Source organism: Ptychodera flava, chromosome 3 (genome assembly GCF_041260155.1).
Source record: "Ptychodera flava strain L36383 chromosome 3, AS_Pfla_20210202, whole genome shotgun sequence".
In the NCBI taxonomy this organism is placed as follows: domain Eukaryota; kingdom Metazoa; phylum Hemichordata; class Enteropneusta; family Ptychoderidae; genus Ptychodera; species Ptychodera flava.
In genome coordinates, this window is record NC_091930.1 from 7,853,483 (window position 1) to 7,880,153 (window position 26,671).

General features: G+C 35.8%; 1 protein-coding gene across 1 annotated transcript; it reads right to left on the reverse strand.

Moving 5' to 3' along the window:
* Nucleotides 1-858: 858 nt before the first annotated feature.
* LOC139130315 (transient receptor potential cation channel subfamily M member 4-like) lies at nucleotides 859-26,671 on the reverse strand. The gene is made up of 14 exons (XM_070696070.1): nucleotides 26,581-26,671; nucleotides 23,661-23,722; nucleotides 22,725-22,914; nucleotides 16,351-16,450; nucleotides 12,361-12,592; nucleotides 10,619-10,879; nucleotides 9,946-10,089; nucleotides 9,269-9,574; nucleotides 8,525-8,699; nucleotides 6,449-6,602; nucleotides 5,966-6,117; nucleotides 5,559-5,588; nucleotides 4,754-4,865; nucleotides 859-3,537 (listed from the first exon to the last, which is right to left on the reverse strand). The coding sequence occupies exons 1-14, from the start codon at nucleotides 26,669-26,671 to the stop codon at nucleotides 3,381-3,383; spliced, it is 2,166 nt and encodes a 721-aa protein (XP_070552171.1). The 3' UTR covers nucleotides 859-3,380.

Here is a 26,671-nt window from a genome sequence, read left to right on the forward strand (position 1 = left end):
GTTCAGATCACCAGTGATGACATGGCCAACTGGAGTATATTTGAAGGGAGATGTAGAGCAGTCACAGGATGCTATGAGTACATACATACATGGGGTAAATATGTAACATACATGGGGTGAATATGTAACTACTAAACTTGATTCTAAATAAACTGACAAAATGTTCGTTTTATGTCGGAGAATGCAAATGTTTCAAAATGTGTTCCCTGCTCAACCCATTTGACCTTATTTTGCATATGTCAAATTTATCATACGGTCAAAGCGATGCTATGATAATTCAAAAACTCCCGCCCAGTGTATGCAAATGGCTGCGTCATCAGTAACCCCCCTTTTGCACCCACAGTCGGTCCTGTAAATTCCTGTCTAAACATATATTAATGTGATGTTAATTAAGGGTTCATTTTCATATATAATGAACAAGGTGTATATCTCTGACATTACAATATTAAATTTAATGAAACTTGTTACAAATGTTGATCTGATAGATATATAATTGGCCCATGAATTATTGAGTAGTGTCAATTAAATAATCAGCTCATTTGCATATTAAATACAGTTTTCTAATAAGTGATTAGAATCTGACAGTACAGTGCAAAAGTTGATAACCTGCCACATATAGTGATATATTATTGTTCTTGGAAGCGTACTACTGTGTAAAACACGTGAGCACATTCAGTTAAAATCTGGTCTTCTATATATCTCTCTCATATAGACTTGTTCAGAAGTTATAGCATTATCAAAGAGTGGATGACAACTGCTTGATGTAATCTTATTACATTCTTTAACAGCACCACACATAACGAATGAGTTCGTACAAGAGGCACTAGCACTCATTGTTGAAAGAACTGACATACTGTATTTATTAGCAGCATTTTATTAGTGTATATGTGATGTGCATATCATTAATACAGGTAAACAAAAACAAATATAACAACATGGGGTGGAAAGAAAGGAAAGGTAAGTAATGCAGATAGGTAAAACACATGTGATACATGAATGTGCAGAATATGTTTTAAATTTCATTTACTGTCAAAAATACTGCCTTGTGGTAAAAAATTCATTGAATATGGATGACAGTTTTGAGAGTAGAATTGTGATTCGAGTAGAGAAAAGTCATCAATTTAAAGTCATCAATGATTGCAGTGACAACCATCATGTAAACGTGACAACTGATACGTTGTTTTAATGTGGTTATGAAAATTACAACATCACCTAAATTGACATGAATCTCTATTAAAGGTATACTGTTACCTGTTCCAATTTGCCAAGGAAAGAGAAAATCTGACCAATCACAGAATTTAAGCGGGTGGCCGCTTTTTAAAAAAACAGGACCCTCACATGGGCCTTTTGAATACCAAGGAACGCCCTTTTGACCATATTGGCATATCCAGATTACAGGTGACTGTATACCGTTAAAAATGTACCATTTCCTTATTAGGTTGCCCTGGATAAATTTCCTATGAAAGTAAATGAACACGTCTTATTTTGCTGTTTTATTGAAACTTCAGCTTTTCGAATTTCTAGCAATGACAGTCGCAATTGGTCTAAATAAACTACGTATATATCGTTCATTTTTAGGCAGACAAATAATTGAAGATAAACAGTGTTGCTGATTTACAAATTTGACTTTGAAAAGGAATACGTAATATTTTGTCAGGTTTAATGAAAAGTAATATTTCAAAATTTTGCTACTAATCCAATAACAGACAGCGCCAGTCTATTCAAAACAAAATCCAAAAACTAAAAACTACACTAAATTAGTAGCTTTCGTAAAGGAGGGGATTAGAAATTCTAATCACGCACTCTTTACTACAAGTACAGTTAAATACGATATCGGTCTGACCATTATGGTAAATCATGACTTTTGAGAAATCAAAATTATGGTATAAAATACACGGAAGTCAAGATAGTTTCTTGGCTTATAAAATGTGAACAATTTTATACGGAACACTGGAAATAATTGTATAGAATTGTATATCTTAAAGGAAAAAATACAATATTTCAGGCTAAGTTTGATTGATGATTACTCTCTTAGGGAAGACGTACTCTAGGTAAAATTCAAAATTGAATAACCATTTAGTCGTAAGAAGCAGATGCGTGACATGCTACAAATTTGGTATTTACTTATTAGCATATTTAATGCATTACTGTTATTATTATATAGGGCTCAGCCCTTTGTGTCGCGCCAGGCGTTGAGATTAAAAATGTTATTTGTATCGATTCATGATAAGTAATCATAAAGGATAAAATAGAAGTAATTGTTACTCTCTATATACGTTTGTACAAGTATGACCGGTTTACCCTCTGATGACAGTTCACGTACACGATGTCAGACCTTGTAGTTATAGGTGTTCTGTTATGTGTAAAAAAGTTTGACATAAATTGGCAATTTTTATTATGATTACTACCTGTTGTGTTTAACAAGGGACGTATTGTGCCATCATTAACTTTGCAATAGTAACTGTACCGCCCAACTTCCGATATTGTAAGCTGAAAACCAGCTTTACTTCTAAAAACGGGCAAATTTGGCACATAGTTATTCACACAGAGGGCGCCTTTCTAATATTCAATCCCAGCATTCTTTGCGAATGTTCTCGTTCATATACTCGACATCGACAGTTTTCTCACTTCTTCTATTTTTAGGCGTGATAGTAACGATATTTAGTATCAGCGAAAGCGTGGAAAATAATAATTACTCGCTAATAAAAAATATATTTTTATTAATGTCATGTTATAAAATAATAGCGAGCACGTTTCGAATTTGTTTATTTACGAGCACTCAAAAAAACATGGCGGCGCCCGCGAAAGAAGGGTACACTTCCGATTAGTCGCATAGTATATTATGAATATGCGCATGCGTAGTCAGTAAGCCGCTGGCGCGACTATTATGTCATGTTTAAAAAATCCTGCACTCACTTATCTAAAACTTCAGGGACATATTTTTCTTTGTAAGATTTGATTTTAATGAATTTTTGCAAACATTACCTGTTAGATGATTCGACTTTGGTAATCTGACGAATGCTTCCCTATCTTTTTGTTATGAAACATTTTAAACCGAGGGAGGCACATATAATCTATAAGTGTTGAATTTACGTCGGAGCCGTGATGATGAACTGCAGGAACTATTAATTGATTGGAAGATCCTTAGCCACAGTGAAATTAGTTTTACACTCCCTGATCAGTAGGCAAAACGCTTGAAATACGTTGAGTTATACGTTCAGAATAAAGTATATGGACGTATATGGAACACATTATTCGTGGTATACGTAACATATATGGAACATATCAACACGTTGATATAAGTAACGTATATCTATGCAAAACAAGGGAATACGTGACACAGATCTTTGAGGAAAAATAATTATTGCATGCGGCGTCTTCTATTTCTTTCGCTTCATTATTTTCAACATGTTTTCAATATTTCTTCCCATACTTTCCATCGTCTTTTCCACTGTGAGAAGTCTTTCTTCAACCCTCTTTAGACCAGCTTGGCTTCCATTTTTGCATTCTTCAATTTCATTTATTACTTTATCAACTCTAGTGATGAAAAAATGAAAATGAATTACGGAAAATGCTTCCAAATTAGATTGCAAATATGAGGCTATGCATATTTAGATTCTAAAATGTCCCTCATGTTTTGGTGATATCCTGCTCCGATCGAATAATTTTGAGGCTTTGAATTTTTGACGGTTTCACTATACTTTCTTGTGGAATCTGAAATATCAGTAATGTTTGAGTAATTTGTCTGTCTAGTAAAATCACTGCAGGTCTCAATTTCATTCTTGAATTAGAAAAGGAATAATTTTTTTAAATGATGTGAGGAAGTTTTCAGCAAATGTCTGAATATTTCAGTTTGATTGCACATTCTAGTTTAAAAGACTAATAAAAGAAAGGACGTGTTAAAGAAAAATGGACATAAGGGCTGACTTATCTTGTTGATCATCTCAAGTGTCGTCATTTATTTTGCAATAAAAAAAAGGAAGATCTATTTTATCTGATACACACACACACACACACACACACACACACACACACACACATATATATATATATATATATAATATATATATATATATATATATATATATATATATATATATATATATATATATATATATATGTATATATATATATATAAGGGATAGTGAAAAACTGTAACGGCAAGTACAATAAATCTGACCGCTGATAAACCAGATATTTGAACAACATAATTTTACATAGGATACGTGGAGAATGTCAACGATTTTTAATGACGAAGTCGACAATTATTAGTTAATCGATCCGATATTCATGTATTGAAAGTACATCATTTTTTTCAACATTGCAGAATGACGCCTATATCACATCTTGGAACCTTTAAATTTGGTATATGGTAAAGACATTAGGCGAGTGATTTCATATGTGACGAGGTTTTGACTTTAATTGAACAAACTGCTGACAAATTTGGGTAACAAAGTTATATGTATGTTAATGTCAATGAATTTACCATTGACTGTCCTCTGTCGAGCCAGCTCTTTGCAAGAAGAAGGGCAGTAACTAGTTGGTATTTTGGTGAAAACATAGCAACACAATAGATCACAAGGATGTTAAGAGAATGCGTTTGAGGGTTATCAAATGCATTTAATATAGACAATCAGACATTTGAAGCCTAATGGTTGGATTGTTTATCAGGCGTTAAATGGAATGTTTGATTAATCGTTATTGGATATGTGGATTGATTGAGTATGTGCAAGAAGTTCAGGTCAGAAAGTACCTTTTCTCAGTTAAATCTATCTGTTGTCGCTTTTTCTTGATGAAATAATTCTGTAAGTGTTTCTTCTCATACAGGTTCAACGCTTCATCATCAACCTTTTTCAAATTAACACCTGTGAAACATGCAGTCACATATTAAATTCAACATTATTGAAACTCACTCATCTTGTAACCGTACACAAAGCATGTTGTGAGATCTATGAGTACTTTTAGGCAGATCATTTCGGTAGGATATTTGTTGTCATGCACGATATGAGTAAGAAATTTACAATATGTGGCCTTAATCTAGAACCAATAAATCTAAACTAAACACGATCAGAACTACCTTGGAATAATTGGATGGTGGAGTAAAGTCTATTTGATCTGCAAAAGTAAGCTGATCTGCCTTTCTTTTTAAGGTACACACTTGTTTTTATGAGCAAATTAATAATATCGCAATATTCAGCTATTGGGCACAAAACATTTTTGAGAAATTTGAAAAATACGAAAATCCAATTATCCCAAATTAGTTCCAATCGTGTTACTATTACAATCACAGTTATCATTGAAATACATATTGCGCCGAAAAAGTAAGAATAGTTTATTCATGTGTTTTTACGAAATATAGACAGCTTAGACAAGTGAATTAAAAACTACCGCTACAAGTTCTTGGTTTTGCACAGTCCTTACTTTTGCCGAAGCGACCCTGGGGAGCTTTTCATTTTAAATAGATACCAATTGTAAGGCAACCAACAATGTCACCACATATAACAGCGGTGATTGACAGACAGATAATTTGCTGGATTTCGATACATTAGAAAACTTACAGAGAGAAGAGGACTCGTTGTCTAACCCATCTGTAATCAGAAAAGACCATATTAGATTTATAATTCGTAATTTTATAACTTTAGAAAATTTGCCTTGTACTATGAAACTTCCTTCCAACTACGGATTTTAAACTAAGCGTATGGAAGTATTTTTTGCGATCGCATTATGGTAGTCAGGAGCGGTCAAACTATAGCATAATATGGCGAACTTTGACCTGTGAAAGTAATTTACGTTACCTTGCTATTAGAAGCAACATCGTCAAAACATATACAAACTAAATGCACAAAAGTAGAACATTCTCGAATGATAACAAAAATTGAAGTTATTGTAATGATGCTTTCTGACCTCCTTTATAAGTAAAATATTTATGACGAACCTCAGTCTAAAATAAGATTATATTACTTACACTTTTTAAGGCAAATAATTAAATTATACACGTGGTTGATAATGATGAGTGGTGGCGCCAGTGTTGGTCTGTCGTGATACTCGCTTATCAATCCAAAACGATAAAACTTCCAATATAATGCTGCGTTGTCTTGCACACTTTGAAATGTGTAGCTGGTTTTAAAAGAGAAAAAATATTCATAAATTTTTCTAATGACTTGTAATCCCGTATGTGCCTTCACATTTCTGCTATAATTCTAAAGGATGTTATATTTATGGTAGCTCTATCAAATTATTCTAAAATCATCGAATTTGCTAAATGTTAGAAACGATAAAGTCAGACTGTTTTCTTCAAATGCTTGTAATTAAAGGTATCAACTTCTGATCACCCAAAGTATCATATATATATCAAACAACGACACTATCATAAACGAATGTTTCTCCTCTACTTCATGGAAGAGCATGCATTTTGCATTCGAGTGGTACATTTTGTGACATACGTTACCTGAACATGGCGATGAGTAAATTGACGAGTAAGATATTGGAAATCAGCATGTAGATTGCAGTTAGGGTGGGCGCCACCCATTGATGCCCGTCAACTTGAGGGCAGACATTCATTAGGCTTGGATCTTGAGACACAGTCGTATTGCCAACCAGTTCTTTTACAGACGTAAAAAATTACACACATAACTAATTTACGTGGGAAAATGTGGAGAGCCCTGGGCATGAAATCTTTAATTTATGCATCACTTTAAGCTCATAAGTTCACACAAGTGCGCTAAGGTCATAGCAATGTCTGTCTGTCTGTTTATGTGTGTGTGTGTGTGTGTGTGTGTGTGTGTGTGTGTGTGGTGTCATATTTACACGATAACTAAACAGGTTAAAGTCAGATTTGGTAGATAGGTACACTATGCTAATTTCAAGAAGTGATTAGATTTTAGTTAGTGTGGCTTGCATATTATTGAAGTTATGACATATCATTTTTCATATCATGGTTTTCCTGTGGAGAGAGTATTGACAGTGTAGACATATATCAAGAAATACTGCACAAACTTTTATGAATCTTTTCACACATGAAAATCTCAGAACATTATGATGATACTATCATGAGTCCCATGTAATTACATGATTATCTGCATATTTAACGAACTTTTAAAGCCAGTGACATAACTCTTAAATTCAATTTGTTGATACATGCAGCAAATGTTGATCTGATATATATCAAATTATACTTAGAAGCACTAGACATTGTCAAGTTAATTAATAGCTCATTTGCATATTTTATGAAGTTGTATAAGTCGTTATATAACTCCGAAATAGCTGCACCAAATGTGATGAAATCTGCTGCATATACTGATCCGACAGATATCTGACTGTGTAATTAAGCATTAAGTTAATTAAGAGATCATTTACATATATTTAATGGACTTTGTTATAAGGTATATGACTCTGAAATTACAGCACTTAATTCGGTGAAACCTGCTACAGATATTAATCTGATAAAAAGCTAATTGTACTTTGAAACATTGAGCAGTGTCAAGTTAATATTCAAGGTTCATTTGCATATTTAATAAACTTTATGATAAGTGATTTTACTCAAAAATTACATCATTAAATTCGACTAGACATGCTACAGATGTTAATCTGATATACATCTAATTGTACTAAGAAGCATTAGGCAGTGTCAAGTTAATAAATAGCTCATTTGCATATTTTGTTTAATTTTGTAATTAACTCAGTAAATATAATAAATGCACAAAAGATGATGAAATCTGCCGCAGATATTGATCCTACAGATATCGAACTGTGTTGTAAAGCATTAGTAATGTGAAGTTAATTAAAGGTTCATTTACACATTTAATGAATTTTGTAATTAGGTACATAACTCTCAAAATTAAGGCACGAACTTTTGATCTGATAAATATTTTATTGTGCTATGAAACATTGAGCAGTGTCAAGTCAATGAAGGGTTCATTTGCATATTTCATGAAGGTTTTATTTAGTGATATTACTCCGAAATAACAGCATTAGATTTGATGAAACGTGCTACACATTTGATCTGACAGATGTCTAATTGTCCCATGAAGTATTAAACAGTGTGAAGTTAATAAACAGCTTATTTGCATATAAGATACAGTTTTGTAATAAGTGATCTAATTCTGAGAGTACTGTGCGTATAAAGTTAATAAACAGCTACATAAAATGATATAACAGATACAACAGATATATAAATGATAAAGCAGATATAACAGATGGTTATTCTGTTAAGCGTACTACTATGAAAGGATCTGTTGTAAACAACGTGAGTGCATTCGGTTCACATCAGGAATACAATTAAAAGAGTTTTAAGTAAATATTTTTCGCTCAAATAAAGTTAATTTTTAACGATAATTTTGTTCGGTGCTCACGTAGATGAGTACTCATCAAAATTGTTAAGTACTTTCTGTCTTCGATGTCACGGACACATTATACTTTTTATGTTCATAAAATTTATCTAGCATGAATAACACACATTTCAAATGGGAAAAACAAAGTATCAATGAATATATATTTTTAAATATTAAATAAATAGGTAGTGTACCTTCATCTTCTTCCAAAAGCAGCTCGCCATAAAGCCGCCAGTAAGGTTTGTATAAAGATCGAAAAATCAGGTTGTAAGAAGAGTCTACATTTGGATTCAAGATAGCCTCGTTAGCAATGCCAAAACTGGCAATGAAAATCATCAGGATATATAGGAATAAACGAAGATCTTTCATCTGCAACAGAAAGGTAATTATTTCCTAATTATTAATACATGTCATAATTTTTATCACGTACTTATTGGTGCAAAAGGGCCCTATACATGTGCACAAGTTACTAGTTAGCTCTCATTGAATACCAACACTTTATACTACATATAACCGTGTTTCTCATTTACATAACAACAATTTCCTATTAAGTTATTACCGAGGCGATCTTTCGCACTGTAAAGCCGCTCTGATAAAGTTTGTGTGCGATTTGTGATAACGAGTATGTGACCACAAAGTCATGTTCTCCAAAGCAGCCATTGAGCGCCAAAAAGCTGTTTTTGTAATTATTTTGGCGCTACATAAACTTTGCTGATTAATTGATTGATAAGTTTGTTGATAAAATCTAAAGCGTGTGGAGGGTTTGCAGTCAAACATAGTAAAAGCTTAGGTCGGGTATTTAGTAAGTCTTTATACGGGTAGGGATTCGACCGAGCGGTTTTGACTTTGATGTCTTTGCTGGGTGACTGGATGCCACATGTTTCGAATTCAAATCCGATCGAAAATCTTTTTCATTACAAACGGAAACAGTCGCTTACCATTCTACTTATCATTATTATCTTAGGTCCAACTCCTTCGAAAACAAAACCCAAGGGCAGCAAACGAATAGAGAACAAGATGAAGGTTAGACTGTACATCACTCTTGCCATGGCAAATCGACATGGTGGAAGGGTAAAGCGAAGGATTACGGACACTGCGAACATCACATACATGACACAATCGAATCGGTTCCAAACATCAGAAGACCAATTGATGGTTTTTTTCTTCAAAAAATCGAATAGGTTCCTAACATAAGGCCAGCTGATGGCTTTTCTCTTTATAGATTTCGGTTTACGGACGAGGAGCTGTCGAAGACAGGTAAAGCAGTATGAGCTATTTAAGCCCGTAATTTTACCAAAAGTCATCGCAATAATTGTCGGGAATGATTAAATCTATTATTAACTATATAATTACTTATCAGAATTTCATTTGTAACATAAAAATGTAAAAGCATTACGCGATAATATGATGTGGAGTGATTTACAACCTAAGCTGTACTTAATCAAGAGTTGAAGAGCTTTTCCTTGGATTCTATTATCAAATAATATCCCATTTGTACTAGAGAAGTTTATTTTTTCCTAGAGTCGCATTTTTAATCTCGGCGTACTATAACATTGGCCTAAGAGAGAAAGTGTAAAATGTAAACAGCATGCAGAAACTACACATTTACACTAACCTGTCTGATTTCTTCAACAACCAGAGTACAAACCCAGAAAATAACAACCCATTCTATGGTACTAGGTGAATCGTCTTCTTCACTTGGTCTCAAATCGGTCAATAGGAAGATGGCATACAATACCAGCAGTATGAGGTATGAGACCTGACTCAAACAATAGGCCGCACAGAAAAGTAGGATTTAATTTTCGGGAGTTTACCCTATTATTACGACAACAAAGTTTTCTTTGACTTTGATATTGGTGAATTGACTGATTTGTTAAAAAAACAATGAGTGGCTCGGAACAGAATGTCGTAAGTTATTCATTATTGACAGCTTGCACACTTGTCTGATGCAGTGTGCTTTGAAAAATATTTGTTGTATGTCATATCTCTCTGGGCGTCGAAGAAGTCAATGAACTCATTTTTTATTAAAATATGAAAATATTTAAAGGGAGGATGTCGTCGGAACTGCGCGTGTACGACTTTCTTGTTTATAAAAAATGCATTTCATGCATGATATCTAGATGCATCACGTCAACATAGCTGCCACATTTATTGTTTAGTACGATATTCATTGTTAACAAACATCTTTAACATTCATCAATCGCCATCGTACACTAAGTACAGTGTTTACATCAGTCGCAAGGGTCTTTAAGATGTTAAATCTTAGGCAAATTATAACATGTTCTTACCAAACTATATACAAATTTGGTGATTGGTGCAGTGTAGTAGTATCTCATTCCCTCCCAGAAGGTTACGTCCTTTTTACCGAAACCTGATCGCCTAACAACAAGATCTCGCCTAACAACAAGATCTTTATTACGGCAGTCTGACGACCCGCATCGGAAAAAGTAGTTTGCAAAGCTCTTCGTTTCGGATGATGTGTCGTCCTTATTTTCTGTGCCACGGAACGACATCAGTGGAAAAATAGGTAAAATAATTCCAACGAAAAACTGTATTAGAGAGACCAAAACAGTTAAATAAATAAACAATTATATTAATCTGTGCCAATTAACAAGTTGTATTCGATACGTTTCGTATTGCGATGCCCAAATTCGACATCTTCATAGTTATCATGAAAGAAAAAGTTTCTAAAATTTTCGGCTCCTTTGGTTGAACAACACTAGTGAAAGGCTAACATTGAAATTGACTTAAGGACAGCATCCAAGAAAACGATGATTTTTTTGTCTTAATTGTATGTTGCCTTGTTTTTGTTTTTATGATTTAATGCAATTTTTCAATCATGAATTATGTCACTTTCCATTTGGTATTGTCTTTACAGTTAAATTCACTTTGTTTTCCAAAGTTAATTCGTTGTCTTTTTACTACAATTTTAAACCTTTGTTTTAAATTCAGAATTGAACACACTGTCGTTTTGACTTCCACTTTATATTTGCTTTGAATTTTGAAATCGCTGTATTTTTATATTGATCAACGATTTTCATTCTGCGTCCCATTTGAAATTTTTTATTGCATCGAAACTTTAGCTCATATCTGGTTGTTGTTATCTTCTTTTTGATGCTTCCTTTCGTTTCCGTTGTGTTTTGATTATATTTCTTAATGTTCACTCGAATTCACTTCGAATCATTTTTTTTTATTTTCAAACTTATGACCTACATATCCCCGTAACTTTGATGTACTTTTGCCTGGGATAATCAAAATGCTAATGTATACGACGTTCACTGACAGAGTTTTAGGAATGGTGACTCCTCCAGGTGCTCACAATTTTGATTCCACTTTATGTGCATGCGCCAGGAGTCATTGGAAAACATAATGTATCAGCTATTTAAAAAGACTTTGCTACATAATTGTTGTGGCGATAGAGATTCCTGACAGAATAATGAAGCAAACTCGTGCATTATGCTTTGAGAACTGATCTCAGATAACGGCTAGTTAATTCACTGAGTACAGGCATGCAAATGGGCAGAATACTTCCGATTCAAATACCTAAACTTTTTGTCTCCTCCCTGACTTCATATCTATACTCTCTCTGTCTCTCTGTCATTGTCTCTGTCTCTGTCTTTGTGTCTCTCTCCCTCTAAACAAGGGCAACTTTCACTTTTGACGTACTACCTTGAGCACGTGCGCATACACGGTTATTGAACTTGGAAGCTTACCTTCTGAAAGTGTAAACATTGCTAAAAATGCATCTACATTGTACATAAAGTATATATATATATATATATATATATATATATATATATATATATATATATATATATATTATATATATATATATATATATATATACATATATATACATATATATATACATATACACTAAAAAGTGAGTAAGTGGACCTATTCTGTTGACGTACTTCTTGCTTTCCATTGTTTTATCAAAGTGCTTAGTGTAGCGGTAATTTAGGAAATTCTTTTCTTTGATTGGATTGAAACGACTGACAATTTGTATAATTGCATGAGAAATACTTACAGCCAACCACTGCTTCCATGAATATATCGACAAATAACCCATCCAGACTTCATAAACTTTCCTCTGGCAACAATCACATTTCATAAAATTCATGAGTTTCGCCGAATATGCAATGGACAAGCATGTTGTATTACCCCATGCAGGCAGAGGGCGGACTAGTATCAACACTGATCTCTTTGTGTCTGCCTCATAACAACTCTCTAATAAGTGGATGGCCAAACCTTCAAACTCTCTGATAACAATAAGCAGAGAATAAACAGTTAGTAAATAAAGAAAAATAAAAACCTGCTTTTGTTTTCATTGTATTAATCAAGACTTACGTTTCGTGCAAATAGACTGTCCAAATATTTTGATATCGTTATCTTCGCGATCATGTGTAACACGAGAATAAAACCTAACGAAAGTTTAGCAAATAAAACTGCCCCATGTCGCTTTAAACCTTATTGTTGGTACAAAGTCATCGTCCAAAAATAACAATCCAACTTTTCCCCATACAAATAATACTGTTCTCGATGTTTATCTACAATGTTAGATCAGCCCAATGCTTTTGACACCTTTCACGAAACGCGTTCGTGATTGGTAAAATTGCTGTTATCACCATATGTAATGACCTCTAGCTCGCTTTAGACACCATGTTGCATAGATGTGTAAATAAAATCTAACCACAGTCGGGCCTGTATTTTAAATTACAAAAAGGCAGTTAAGCACTAAGTTAGTTAGGCACAAAGTACGAAGTTTCGTTTGAACGCCGTGGCAAGTTCCTTCTCAGAGGGTTCTACAGGGCTCCGGTTACTACGTCTGGCGTCTAAACACGCAACTAGTCCGCTCTGCCTGGCAAGGCTATACATGTTATAATACGGCTACGGCCTTGTCGTACCCGACCACTCGTTGACTCATACCGATCGTAATGCTAAAATCTGTTTAGGAAATACCGCAGTCGTGAACGTTCGTGTTACACTTTATGTGCTTTGTTGCTTCAAATACTGAGTCCGAATCCATACAGATTCAAAAGAATCAAAGTCAGAATCGAAAATCTTTATATACAAATGCAACTGTACACCATGCCGTTTGAGGCCCCGGCCCCCTCATTATCACAAGCATAAAAAATCATCGTGACTAAGACAATGTGAATTCGCATTTTTATATTTACTAATTCGGAAATAACTTTATACCTAAACTTAGGTTATTTAACAAAATGAATTTTCTCTACTGCTTGATATTTTTTTTTGCTGGATGTGTTTGATGACTGTGAGACAATCACGATTATCGCCTTCGTTGTATACTGAATCGACAATCTCAAGAATGGTACAAATTTCCATGACGGTTTTCGCCTGACGAAGGTCCTTGTCTGATTCAAGACGTTTGATTGTACGATTCTGATTTGTGAGACTACGTCTTGATTCTATTGACTTGAATACACAGACAATGCATCTGTCTTTTTCATAACTGAGGTGAGGTCAGGTCAGGTACGAAGTATACGATAATGTCGTAATTACTGGCCGGAAGTAGGTGTTATCCTGGTCTTGTAAAATATGATTTATGGTAACAGTGTATACAGCATGCAATAGGTTGTCCTCAATCGAGCGAAGTCTTACGCAGAACTAGCTTCGACCATTTTCAGCCTTTGTGTCAGGTGTTGGTACAACCATAGAGAAAGATAGATAGAGTGGCAACGGGTATTGTTTAAGGCGTGAAGCGGTTACGTAACCCATCCATGTTCGCCTCGCCTCAGGTTGCTCTCGCCTCTCTTTTCCGAAGAGTGCCGATCATGAATCCTTCGGTAATTTCGGATTTTCGACAATTGTTAAGCGAAAGTATGTTCCGCAAAGTTTGTGTTGTTGTTGTCGTGCGGTGCTGAGCAGAATTGACGTGCTGGCGAAAATGGGAGTGTTTGAGCTTCAGAAAAATGAGTTTTACCGTTTTAAAAATTCCTCTCATATTTTTATGAATATATAATGAGTGTATTTGAACCAAGTTTGAAAGTCTTTTATTGATACTGTCTGGTTTTACTCAATGGTTTACGGTCAGTCATACCGTCTTTTACACGTGCGTCAAGGAAGGACATGTTTATGAAACTGCTGGCGTGTTATGTTTTGATTGGCGTGAAGCAGTATTTCTGGCCTGAGAGCTCACAAAAGTAACTATGGTTGCTACGCGACTGGCATTACGATGCCATCTCGTCGTATTTTTCGCATAATCTCGTGTAATTATCAACCACAAACAAGCCTCCAAAAAGTTTAACACCTTTGAAGCTCATTTTATTATGAAAAGCCAATAGTCTACCGAGACGACCATGGAACAAAAGGCATGCAAGTGTTGCCACTCTGTCTATATGTTTCTCTCTGGTAAAACGAAGCGTCTTTTCAATTATGTCATACCGATGTCGCATCTCAATTGCCAAGTACTATCAGAATTTGACGTATGTAATATTCAATCAAACTTCACAGGGTAGATATTGGCCATTTCAAGACACAGTCTTGCATGCCAATGCTGTTCGAGTAGTTTGTTTCGGTATTATCGGTTCAACGTGATTCACACCTTCCGATCGGCTTAACTAAATCCGAAATTTCGGGGTTGCATCACCATACAAGGTGAGTTAGCATCGGCGAAGTTGTAAACACCAACTCCACTTACAGACAATCAATGTTCAACAAATCTGAAATTTTGGCAAATCATAAGTCATTCATGGATAATTTTAATATTACAACAAAGGATGACCATAATAAGTTGCCTAGCTTATACTGGATACCAAAGCTCCACAAAACACCTTACAAAGCTAGGTTTATCGCAGGATCTTCAAAATGTTCAACAACAGACTTATCGAAGATACCGACTTCTGTCCTTTGTACTGTTAAACGGGGACTTCAAGCTTACTGTGATGTTCTCTTTTCTCGGAGTGGTATAAATCAAATGTGGATATTAAAAAATTCGAAGGAACTCTTGGAAAATTTGAAATCAAGATCTGTTTCAAATTTAACATCTATTAAAACTTTCGATTTTTCCACATTGTATACCACAATACACATGATAAATTGAAAGAACGCTTGAAAAACATCATCAACCAAGCATTTTTCTACAAAAAACGGTTCACCCCGTTACAAATATATGGTAATGGGGTATAATTCTACATATTTTGTTTAAAATATTACTAACGCTAAAGTTTTTATACCGAGAAAGACATTATCAGTATGCTTGATTTCCTCATTGACAACATATTTGTTGAATTTTGAGGACACATTTTCCAACAGTGTATAGGAATTCCTATGGGCACTAACTGAGCTCCCTTACTTGCCGACTTATTTCTGTTCTCATACGAGACAGAATTTATCCAGTACCTTATCAAGCAGAAAAAAGTCTCGGTAGCTCGAACTTTCAACCTTACATTTAGATACATAGACGATGTTATTTTATTAAAATAACTCTGAATTCAGTAAATATCTCGCTATGATTTATTCTCCAGAATTGGAGATTAAAGAAACTACACGAACGGCCTCTTCTGCTTCATATCTGGACATTTTACTTCAATTTGACTCTAATGGTCACCTTTCTACTAGGCTATATGAAAAGAGAGATGATTTCAACTTTAGTATAATCAATTTTCCACACCTCATCAGAAATATTTCACTCTCACCTGCTTATGGGGTATACAAATGGACAAAACAAGGTAGGCACAGACCATGTCCGTGATGTAGGGGACATCATAGTTTTTTTAATCCATGAATCCACTATGTTGATGTATACATGATGTATACAAGTACATGTATATATGTCCGTCTTGTTATGAGAGATACAATAAATGTTCTAACCTAATAGAATGAGCTATGGTATCAGTACTGGTCTCATCCATGAGATGAGGAATATACACTTTTCAGTGATCTTTTTGAAGCGATGATTATTAATTAACGATGTTAATGTTTCAAATTCAAAATTATTATATTAATAATTAACATTCCAGGAAACGATCGGATCTAGCTTCCTAAGATTACCTACTCAGCATGTTCCTTAAGGGAAGATTGTAGTCTGAGGTCCTTTATCTTTTCTGCATATTTAGCCAAGGCTCGGAGTATCCTACTGGCGATTAGAGCTGCACCTGTGACGACATAAAATAATATAAACATCATTTACGGCGTTATTAGTCTCCGAGTATTGGAGATAGTAAGATTTCATAAGAGAACGAAAACTAACGGATACGTCATCCCTTTATGCGCTTTTATCATGTTCTGATGATGTCCGCTATTGGAAAAAGGGCCCTAAATTGTTCAGCACAGCGCAACCAGCCGGACAACGCTTTGGGTTGGTTGCTAGTGACGACAGCGAACATTGTATCAATTTCATTTCAATAAATATCGATCGAAATCTGCTCGCCTGTCGCTCGTATTTTCAGGTTACGTCATGAATTTGTCCATGACAGCCCGTATATATTGACTTATGTACCATAAAATCAACGTATCTGGTGTTTTCTTCCACTGAAATTGAATCGAAGACAGTTTGTTTAGTTTTGGTGATACTTTTATGTCTCAACGTATTTTGGCGCTCTTTAGACAAGTTTGGCGCCTTGCGATCTGCGGGTATGCAACACAATATTGTATCAATTTGCAACAAAAAATATCGATCGATAACGTTCACTAAACGTTCACAGTGGAGACTCTACACCAGTTCGCTGCCGTTTCGTGTTATTTTTACCAATTTACTGCGATGTCATGGTTCATATTCACCCAAATTTTGTATAAAAGACAACAACCTGACAGGTATTTGATGTGTACAATTCAGGAGACACTTGCTGATTAATTTGCGTCAATTTAAGACCCCTGTTCTGCACATGTAAACGCCGTCAGGTCGCCATATTGTTGACGGCAACAGTATATTTCATTGATCAGAATAAATGGAATGGCAATAAAACATATTTAACGATAAAATTCAAAAATCTAAAACAACACGATTTTTGCTTATAGTCAAAAGATTACGGTGCCAATTTTCATTATCATTGGTTCAGAATTGAAAAATTTGAACCGGCGAGAAGTTTGCAATCTGTTCGGTCGATCGGACCGCGCATAAACGCCATTGTTCTCTATGTGAATCGAGATTATTCGGCACATCGTTAAATGAAAAATACATCTGAAAAAAACCCGCCGGACCAAAATTTTCATTTCGCTGTTATTTCTCACAATATTTGAGATTAAGCATCTCATGAAGGTTAACTAAAACTCTATGGTTTTAGTTTTTTTTAATTTCCCATTTATTTTTATGAACTGACGAGTTTACGATCGTTTGTGCTGTTGGCCGTGTTTTTGCCTATTTTTCATAAAGTATTTTCGCTTCGGTATTTTAAGAATTCCTTCATGAAAGTATTTGCCGAAATATCATAATGGACAGAGGAACATATGAGGAAATAGAATCTGCTTCTCTTTCCTGAATATTGAGCTGTGAGGCTAGGAAATTCGGCGAAGTTTTCAACATTACGCGGAAGCTTGATTTGACTCTCTTTACGCTCATTCAGCGTATGTGCGGAAAAAAAATTGTTACACCTTGAGTGAACAATATAGAGGCCATTTTGCCCACAGTGGTCACGCATTCTTATGTCATTTGGCAGTTGTTTTCCAAATGAAACGGTCACTTTTCACGTTTACGTTCTACGAGAGCGGTTTGTACAATCGATTCGTTATAGACTTGATGTTCAATACTGACATTCATTGTGCTTTATGTTGTTGCTCCTGTTTTTATCGATTGCCGTTTGATTTTTAGCTATTTTAGGTAACAAAAAGGATACCCAGTTGTACTGAACAAAGCTACAGGACCCCAACAGTAAAGTCGAACACGGCAGCGCGGCATGGCAGACTTCGCATATGCACTGCTGATAAAATTCCTGGAACTTATTTGTTTTACCTTCGTAGCTTTGCTTGTTTTAATCAAGCTAAATTAAAATTCAGTATTTAAAGATTTTATCGATATGTTCTATTAACTTGATATCACAGCAAAATGCTCTATAATGTACGACTATGTGAGTCGGGTTGGTTAGTCAGCACGTACTAAACTGAGTCCAAGTCTGCCGACCGTACAAATATCAAAACAGAATAAATTGGAGAAATAAACTTTAACAGATTGCCTTATTAGTGATAGGCTGTTACGTAGATCTTAAGGTGAACAGGATGGACCACAGACTTGCGAAAAACTTAATTGACGGGGGAATGGGGCAGTCTACTCTTAATCCGAATCTCTACAAAACATTACGCGAACGGAACGCGTAGCAACTATACTTTGCGTTCTCTTTACGGATGCAATCTTATCCTCTCTATTAACGCCATGTTAACAGACGAAGGCAATGAATTACATTATCTAAGGCTTATGCTTGAAGATATTATGAAACAATTCATGGCAACTTGTCGGCTGGGCAGTTTAAACCAGTTTGTGAATAAAGTAAGGTGCAGTTTTTCGAAATCGTGAAATATTCCGAAATACTGATATACCACTAAAATATAACTTAATGACGAGGCATTAGAAAGAGAGACGCTTTATACTATGTCGATTAGAAGAAGAAGTCTGAATATATGTTAAATACGTGAATGTACAAAGAGAGTATGCGACAAAATATGCTTTTCTGATAAAACGCTTATAACCAGTAGCCTAAGGAGTCTTTGCAAAATCGCTACAACTCAGAGAAGAGACTCTGCGTTAGTGAAGGTTTCCTTATGAGTGAACCGAGTCGTTTTAGGCTTACCTTGATGAGCCAGAGTTATCCTCGTCGATCTTTCATGTTAGTGATTTCTGACGACTGTTATGGAATTTTGTGAAATTTGATCACTTTAGTTTCGATGTATCATGTTCTTGTTCTCGTATGCATGAATTATGCTTTGTGATAATTTCTTCCAAAGATTAGGCGTGTATTACGTGTATTACAAATTACGGTATACATAAATCGCCATTCTCGGGAACAATGACTAGATTACTTTGTTGTTGGTTTACCTGAGCCTTGGACTTATTTCCACTGGGTGAAAACCCTATAATACAGGCCAATACAGGCACGTATTTTAGCCTGTATTTAGGGTAAATACATGTAAATAAAGGGCAATACACAGAATACAGGAAACACAAATACAGACCCTGTATTTTTGCCTGTATTTACCTGTATATGCACTCTTACAAATACATTGTAAATACAGGTAAAGAAAGGTTAATACAGATTATAATACAATCTGTATCAATCATGTATTTGCCATGAATTTGTATTGTTTAAAAATTCATCTATAATCTTTCCTGTATTTGGAATGTCGTTCCGTGGCTTGAATTAACCATGTTTTATGCCTAGATTTGCCATGAATTTCTTAGCCCCAAAGGAACCTGAGTGAACCGTTTTGCTAAATGGCTTGACGCATTGCAGAATTGAACATTGACAAGGCGTGTGTAGACTTATCTTGCAAAGAGCCTTTAGACAAAAAACGAACATAACATAAAAGTGATGACCGATGTCAAACTGCTAAAAGCGAAACACAATCTGCCATTTTAGGAATCGAGCTACTTTCAGATAAATGGAGCTAATTTCAGATAAGTGCGAGGTTGTAATATGCCATGGTAACCATAGATTATTGTGTTCTGATACGGAAGTAATGACTGTGATTTTTTTGTTAGATCATCCTAATCGTTCCTTAGTTACAGTCGTCAGTAAACTATCAAAATTTTGTTATCAGTGATCTTTGCCTGATTATTATCATATTTTAAACAGCAGCGGCAATCACGCTAGTGTGCTGCTGGTATGCAGATCGATCTGTGTTGTGCAAGGCAGTGATTGTTTCATGTACAGTAATTGTACAATATGTTTATACGTCATTTGAAACTTGGTCGTCTTGGTTAAATGTACAATTTTTATTCACTTTTCTTAGGCTTAATGTAGCCATCAAGGTATGGGCAGACCTCCATGGTGTAGCTAAACTGCCGTAAATTGGCTTCACTCGTTACCACTGTTTGGGGGTAGGTCCGGATGCATGCCAACCGTCCTTTTTCACAATACAGACTCTTAGCTTGCATTGTTCATCCACGTTCATCACATTATATTTTTGAGCCAGACAGACTGGAATTTGGAGCATGGATCGGCAGAATGAGGTATAATTGAACATGGAAAGTCTAGCAGATAATCTCTTCAGTGATTGGAGATGTGATCACGGACGTAAAAAATGAGGTTGACTTAGGCATGGATGTAAAAAGAGATGTTTGGGGTCGAGATGACTGTGACTTGGTCACCTTGTCCCAAACCAATGTACCAAGCCACAGTCCCTCCACCCACGGACGGTGACCAAGCCTTGCTTCTGTGATCATCATTGGCTGTCATAGTTTCACAGGTTTATACTCTCATAGTTTTTACATTTTTACAGAGCCGTTGTCGGTATTATGTATGAGAAATGTAATGCCATAAAGACCATGCCACAATCTATTCACTCTGTCAATTATTTCACCATGTACTGAAAGAATTTTGTCATTAACAAACGAAGAGAATATATCTGTTTGGCAGGACAGGGATTCACTGGCAGTCCGGGGAAATTGTTAAACCAGGCACGATACACGTGAGTGTATGTCACAGTCCCGTGTGTATGGAGGTAAAAAGCGACCACGCTGATCAAAAATGTTTTAAGGCTCTATTGAAAGAAATACACATTTCCCCATACAGATTTGTATTCTATTGCTGTAATGTGTTTTATACTGTGTCAACCTCCTGAACTGATGTAAGATGAAAAAGAGGAGGGTGTATTTGTCATCTTGAGGTCTCCTGCTTGAAGAGCAACCCATTGAATGAACTTTCATGTACCGGTACATTAGATGCCTGTCTAAAAGAAAAAGTGTATTTTAAAATTCTAAGAGGAAGGCAGTCATTCTACTCATTGCATATGAAAACAGTGAGGAAATACGCAGCAGATCTCATCTTATCAACGCATTATAATTACCCAGATTTCACTACCATTGTTGACTGAATTTTTTCAAACAGCTGATTATCTCTCGGCCCTCCACCTGTCCCTCCACAGTTTACATCTCTTAAAACAACTTGTCGTAAACTTTGGTATACATGTAATTTTCTCTCAAACCACTTGTTCATTTGCTTTGAAATTTAGTAGGCAGGTTCCTGAAGCCAAAACAACCGAGTAAGATTTTATTAAATTATGGTGAAGTTTGCATGTAATTGTATTTTGGGGCAATTTTTGCCCTTTTAATGAAACAAATATCTTCTGAGAAACTGCAACTCAACTTATTCCTTTGAAATTTTGCACGCAGGTTGCCACCGGTGATCTGAGTAAGTTGTCTTCTGATAATATGTTTATCCCCATTGATGAGTTGTAATGCATGCCAATATCACGAAGGGGCTCTGTTAGCCGCAACATAGCTTGTTTTCTTTCCAAACAAAAAAGAACATGTGCTATACCCGATTAGAGAATTTCCCAAAGACCAGTGCAGTAATTCCAATATCTGTGCAACATGCAACTGTTCTGAAATATTGTTTACAGTTTTACTGGTTCTTTTTACTCCTTTATGTATTTATTTTTTAAAACTCTGATTGAATTCTAGTTTTGAAATAAAGTTTTAATTTTTCTTTGTAAATATTTGCTGTGTAAAATATTTGTTGAGTGTGCGTGTGATAAGTGACACTACTTCTGGCGACAACTTTTTACCCAGTTGAGTCCTTCTTACCCTCACATGATTTAAATATCGAATCACAACAGTGATCCTCAAGTTTATAATCGGATCCAATGTTTTTATTTGTAGCAGTAACTCAGTTACTGTCCTAAGTTACTGTTGAAATGAAATAATTTGCCTTGTAGATTAGTACACGCCTCTCGGTGGGCTTTCATTGATTTAGTGGCTGAAATTATTCCGTGAAAATTCAGTATTGTTCACTGCCAGCATTCTAATGTTTGAGAAGCTCAAACCAAATATGATAATTACAGATGCCATATATGGTAACATTTGTATATAAATACAGAACTGTATTAACCTGAATTTATGTAAATCCTGAAAAATAAACAGGAAGCGCTGCCAGTACATTGGCTGGAAATACACGTAAATACAGGCAAATGTAGCCCTTTATTTACAGTGAATATAGGTAAATACAGGAGATGTATTTACCATGTATCAACAGTGCATATACAGGTAAATACAGGCTGTATTTTCCTGTATTTACCATAAATACATGGCTGTATTTACCTGTATCTATCTGAATTTGCAGCAAATACAGCCAAAATACAGGGTCAATACACTCTGTATTTTAGCCTTTTCACGCAGTGTAATCAAGCCTATTGAGATTTTATCGTCCTCTTGAACCTAATTTTTCGAAGCGAAAAGCTAAAATATTCCCTTGTAGAACGGAAAAAAAGAATACAACTAACCGATATTGCCAGTTGCCAATCTTTTCCAGAACAAAATGGCCAGGGATCTTCTATTAAGCAACACTGCCCACATGAATAAGTGTTTGTCAGGACTGGATATGTTTAAGCCTTCCTTTTCCGAGTAGTCGGGCTCATCATATTCGTCGTTTGTAAGCTTCAGAAGCAAATCATGAACGTGTTTGAACTCGATCTTCGGAAGGTAAATTGTAAAAAAAGCAATTTAATATGCAAGGTTGTAGGAAAAGTATATACATTTGTCAAAATGCGTCGAATACTCATTCTGATATTCGACATAAACAATGTCTCTATATACAATATGCATCGGTTATTATTATATTGTAAACATATTTCTTGTTTCTAAATAGTCAAAGATAAATTATGTTACTCTTCAGGAAATAGAGTCTAGTCTCTAAAATTTACAATTTCGCTTCTTTGCAAACATACCAGTTAGCTGTGTCCTCTTTTTGATAGAAAACAATCTTTTCTTTGAAATTTCAAGTGCATACAGAATCATTCCATTGATGTGAAAAATCATGTTGAATTTTACAGTCAAAGTCCTCAAGGAAAACATAATATATCGAAAAGCAGGATGACTTTATAAAAGTAAACGATATACCATTCACATACACAAATGCCAGGAAGCATCCATATTTGTTCCTTACAAAACTAAGACGTTTTGAATCATTTAAACATAATTGTTATTCAATCCCTTGATTCGAACATGCTGTAACTCGAATCATGAGTTGATAAATAGAGATAAACACCGAATCCGATAGGCTATTGATAAATGGAACAATTCTCATCTTCTGTCAGCTTTTGTTAAAAAACAACTAATCAATTCCCGAAACACTTTCCCGTGCAAGGATGCTAAAAGGGTAACACCAAAGTATACAATAGCATGACAAAGTTATGTTATGCAAAATGCCAAACACCTACCTTTCTTGTGTCTTCAAACTTCTTTTTCCGGTTTTTAGCATCCCTAACGCCCTCAAAATAACCTGCATAATGAAATAATTGACATGATTATAATTGTTAATAAAAGTATGGTGGGACCAAATATTGTAGACGTTCATGATATCTGTCCGTATGTAATCATGCCAAATCAAGCTGGCACAAATGCTGTAGGTTCAAATCTCGTCTAATCCCCCAAACAGGAGTGAAAAACCACCGTTTGTCGAATTCCAGAGAAAAGGTTAAAACGAGATGATCAAAACAACAAAAACCTCCCGGAAAGAAATGTTGTCATGTACACCCTCATAAGGCAACAAAATATGGTTACATATGGTCACACCTTGTCATGATTGACATGTTTAATTGGATGTGCGGCAAGCGTTACAGAATGATGGTATATTTTACGCGTCCCAACAAAGGAGAAAACAACTCAACGATGAGTTAGACTCGTGAATGGATAAAATTCAACGGCAAGCAAACGTCGCGAAAAACATCAACAACTCCATAGAAGCTCTCTCCGTATTTCATATATCGCACATCGTCTGCTTTTGTTGTGTATTATGAGTGGCGAATTACTCCTCAACCTCTTGTTTTCCAATACATGCTGGCCGGCTGTGCTGCAGTAAACACAGTGATAAACGCCGGCCGGCTGGGATTGAAAAGTGCGGTTTTAAGAATGAAAATATCTGAATTGGATATAGCAGTGTAAAAACTGGCTGATGATAATTAATAACGTACATTTACCAAATAATAAGTAATGATGGGATAGCACAATTACAAAGTATCTCAGTCGCTTGTTTTCCAAAACACGCTGGCCGGCCGTGTTTAAGTAAACACAGTGTATACTACATTACAGTCGCCGCAGACCGGCTTGTATCATGGTGTTTACTATAGCACGGACGGCCAGCGTCTTTCGGAAAACAAGCACCAAGTAACGTATCAAGTTCATCGTTGTTTCGTGTGATTCCGGTAGAAACTCCCCTGTATAGCGTTCACCAAACACATTGCATTCACCCCACTGTGAGTGTGACGTATGCCGCGCATCCCATTAAACATGTCAATTATTACAAGGTGTTACCGATATAACCCACGTCGCCCTGGAAAATACCCCGTAATGCATTGCTGTAAGTCCAATGCCTAAACCGGAAATCAGCTCATTTAGCGTCAAGACACCAAGGAGAGTGGATCGGCTTCGCCCATCCAATCTTGCCGCATATGGCAAGCAATTGCGATAATGACGAATGCCTTATTCCCAAAATCAGTAAATGATATGCTTATCCATCCCCACTTCACTGACACATGTCCTCTACTTAGTAAATGCAATGGGGTCGGGGGTACCCCAGGCCTCCCAAAAGTATCAGATTGTTGTAGCGAATTCGAAGCAAGCAGCTTTTCTCACAGAAACAAGTTGCATAATGCACTCAGTAAAACGTTGCCAGGTAACATGAAAAGTGACTGAGGTCAAATTGACTAAGGCACGGGATTAATTTGACCACAAACAACGAAAAGAGGGTGTGAATTACTTAGGTCGAAACGGACAGGGGTCGAGGTTATCTGCTGCCCTTGGCCCCAGCTGCAGGCCTGTCTATGTTTACATAAGGCGTCCACATTTTAGAAAATCGCTAAAATTAGGCAGAAAGAAAGCTTCCTTACTTGAAAACGCTAGGGGTCGATAGGGGTCGCCTTACAGTTTGACACATTTCGCACCATAAAGAGTCGAATGCTACATAATTTCGCATGACCATACGAATTTCATCAAAAAAACGTCTGGGAAATTTGAATGCATTGGATTTTTGAACAAACTTTACAAAGCATCAATTTTTCGCTTCTTAACGTTCAAAGTACTCCTGGAAAAGAATATGTAAATCGTGGGCGACTCAAAAAGGAACAAATACATTTACTGACATTATATACACATGAAAACAAGTATAATATTTTTTCATACAAAACCGGCTATTTGTGCAATCTTTTCAGAGCATTGTTATTTAATACTGTTACCATGATTCTTAAATGCCTACCTCAATTCAATATTTGATAAATGGAGATTAATATCGAATAGGTAACTCATTAGCTTAACAAGTAAGTAGCATAATCTTTTGTCAGATTTCATGTGCGCAAAAATGAACCATCTGTCCAAACACTTTCTTTGCAAGGATGCTGAAAAGGTTAATGACACTGAATCACATAATGGCATTGTTACTTGTAGAAACAACAGAAGGGTGAACTCAGCAGTTTCCGTATAAACTGAAATTTATTACGAAAATATAACTAATTGCTAAGTCAGGGATAGAATACAAACAGTAAATTGTACAGACTACTTATCTCAGCTTGGACGGCAAAGCTCCAGTCTCAGAGTTGTAACAGTCTGTCAGATGATGAACAGTCCTTTGGCTTGCAGGTGTGAAACTTATCAATTGCCTTGAAATGTCGGCACCTCGGCCGCATTTCCACAAAGACATTTTATACATTTTAACCTGACAAGGGCATGACTACATCCTGGATCAGATTCTAGGTGGAGGTTCCCAAAATATACACTCGGGGAACAGTCCCTCTTCTCACAATTAAACGCTACTTAGTGTCTAAATATGATGGATTACAGATCATCTGTAGGTACATATGATCTGAACTTGCCAGACCATGACGCTGAGACCAGACTTTGCGTCCACTCCTTGACAATTTATCAAGGGCCAAACTTTAGTGTCAATGCAATACGTAGTGGATATAACTGTATGATTGAGCTTGGAAAGCTCACTCCTCACTTCTCCTTGCGCTGAACTCCTCCCTGCGCCTGCTGTGTGTGCTGAAAGCCGGGACTTTATGGTGTCAAGACTGTGGTCCCACCATTGAGCAGAGTGACTTAACTACGAGAGAAGCAATGGGTGTGCATACACTGGGCCAGTTGTACCTGAACAGAGACAATCTCGACATCCTACGGAACTGCCGTACAAGGCTTGAATTGCGGGACCTCTGGTGCTAGGACAAGCAACTGTGCACAT

What these genes read in the sequence shown, in the direction of transcription:
- LOC139130315 (XM_070696070.1), bottom strand. Translation starts at nt 26,671, where the DNA reads ATGTGCACAGTTGCTTGTCCTAGCACCAGAGGTCCCGCAATTCAAGCC. An exon ending in ATTGGCAACTGGCAATATCG is followed by an intron (nt 16,451 to 22,724) that starts GTTAGTTGTATT and finishes ATGTCGTCACAG; the next exon opens with GTGCAGCTCTAATCGCCAGT. An exon ending in GCTTTTGGAAGAAGATGAAG is followed by an intron (nt 6,603 to 8,524) that starts GTACACTACCTA and finishes CGTCTGTAAAAG; the next exon opens with AACTGGTTGGCAATACGACT.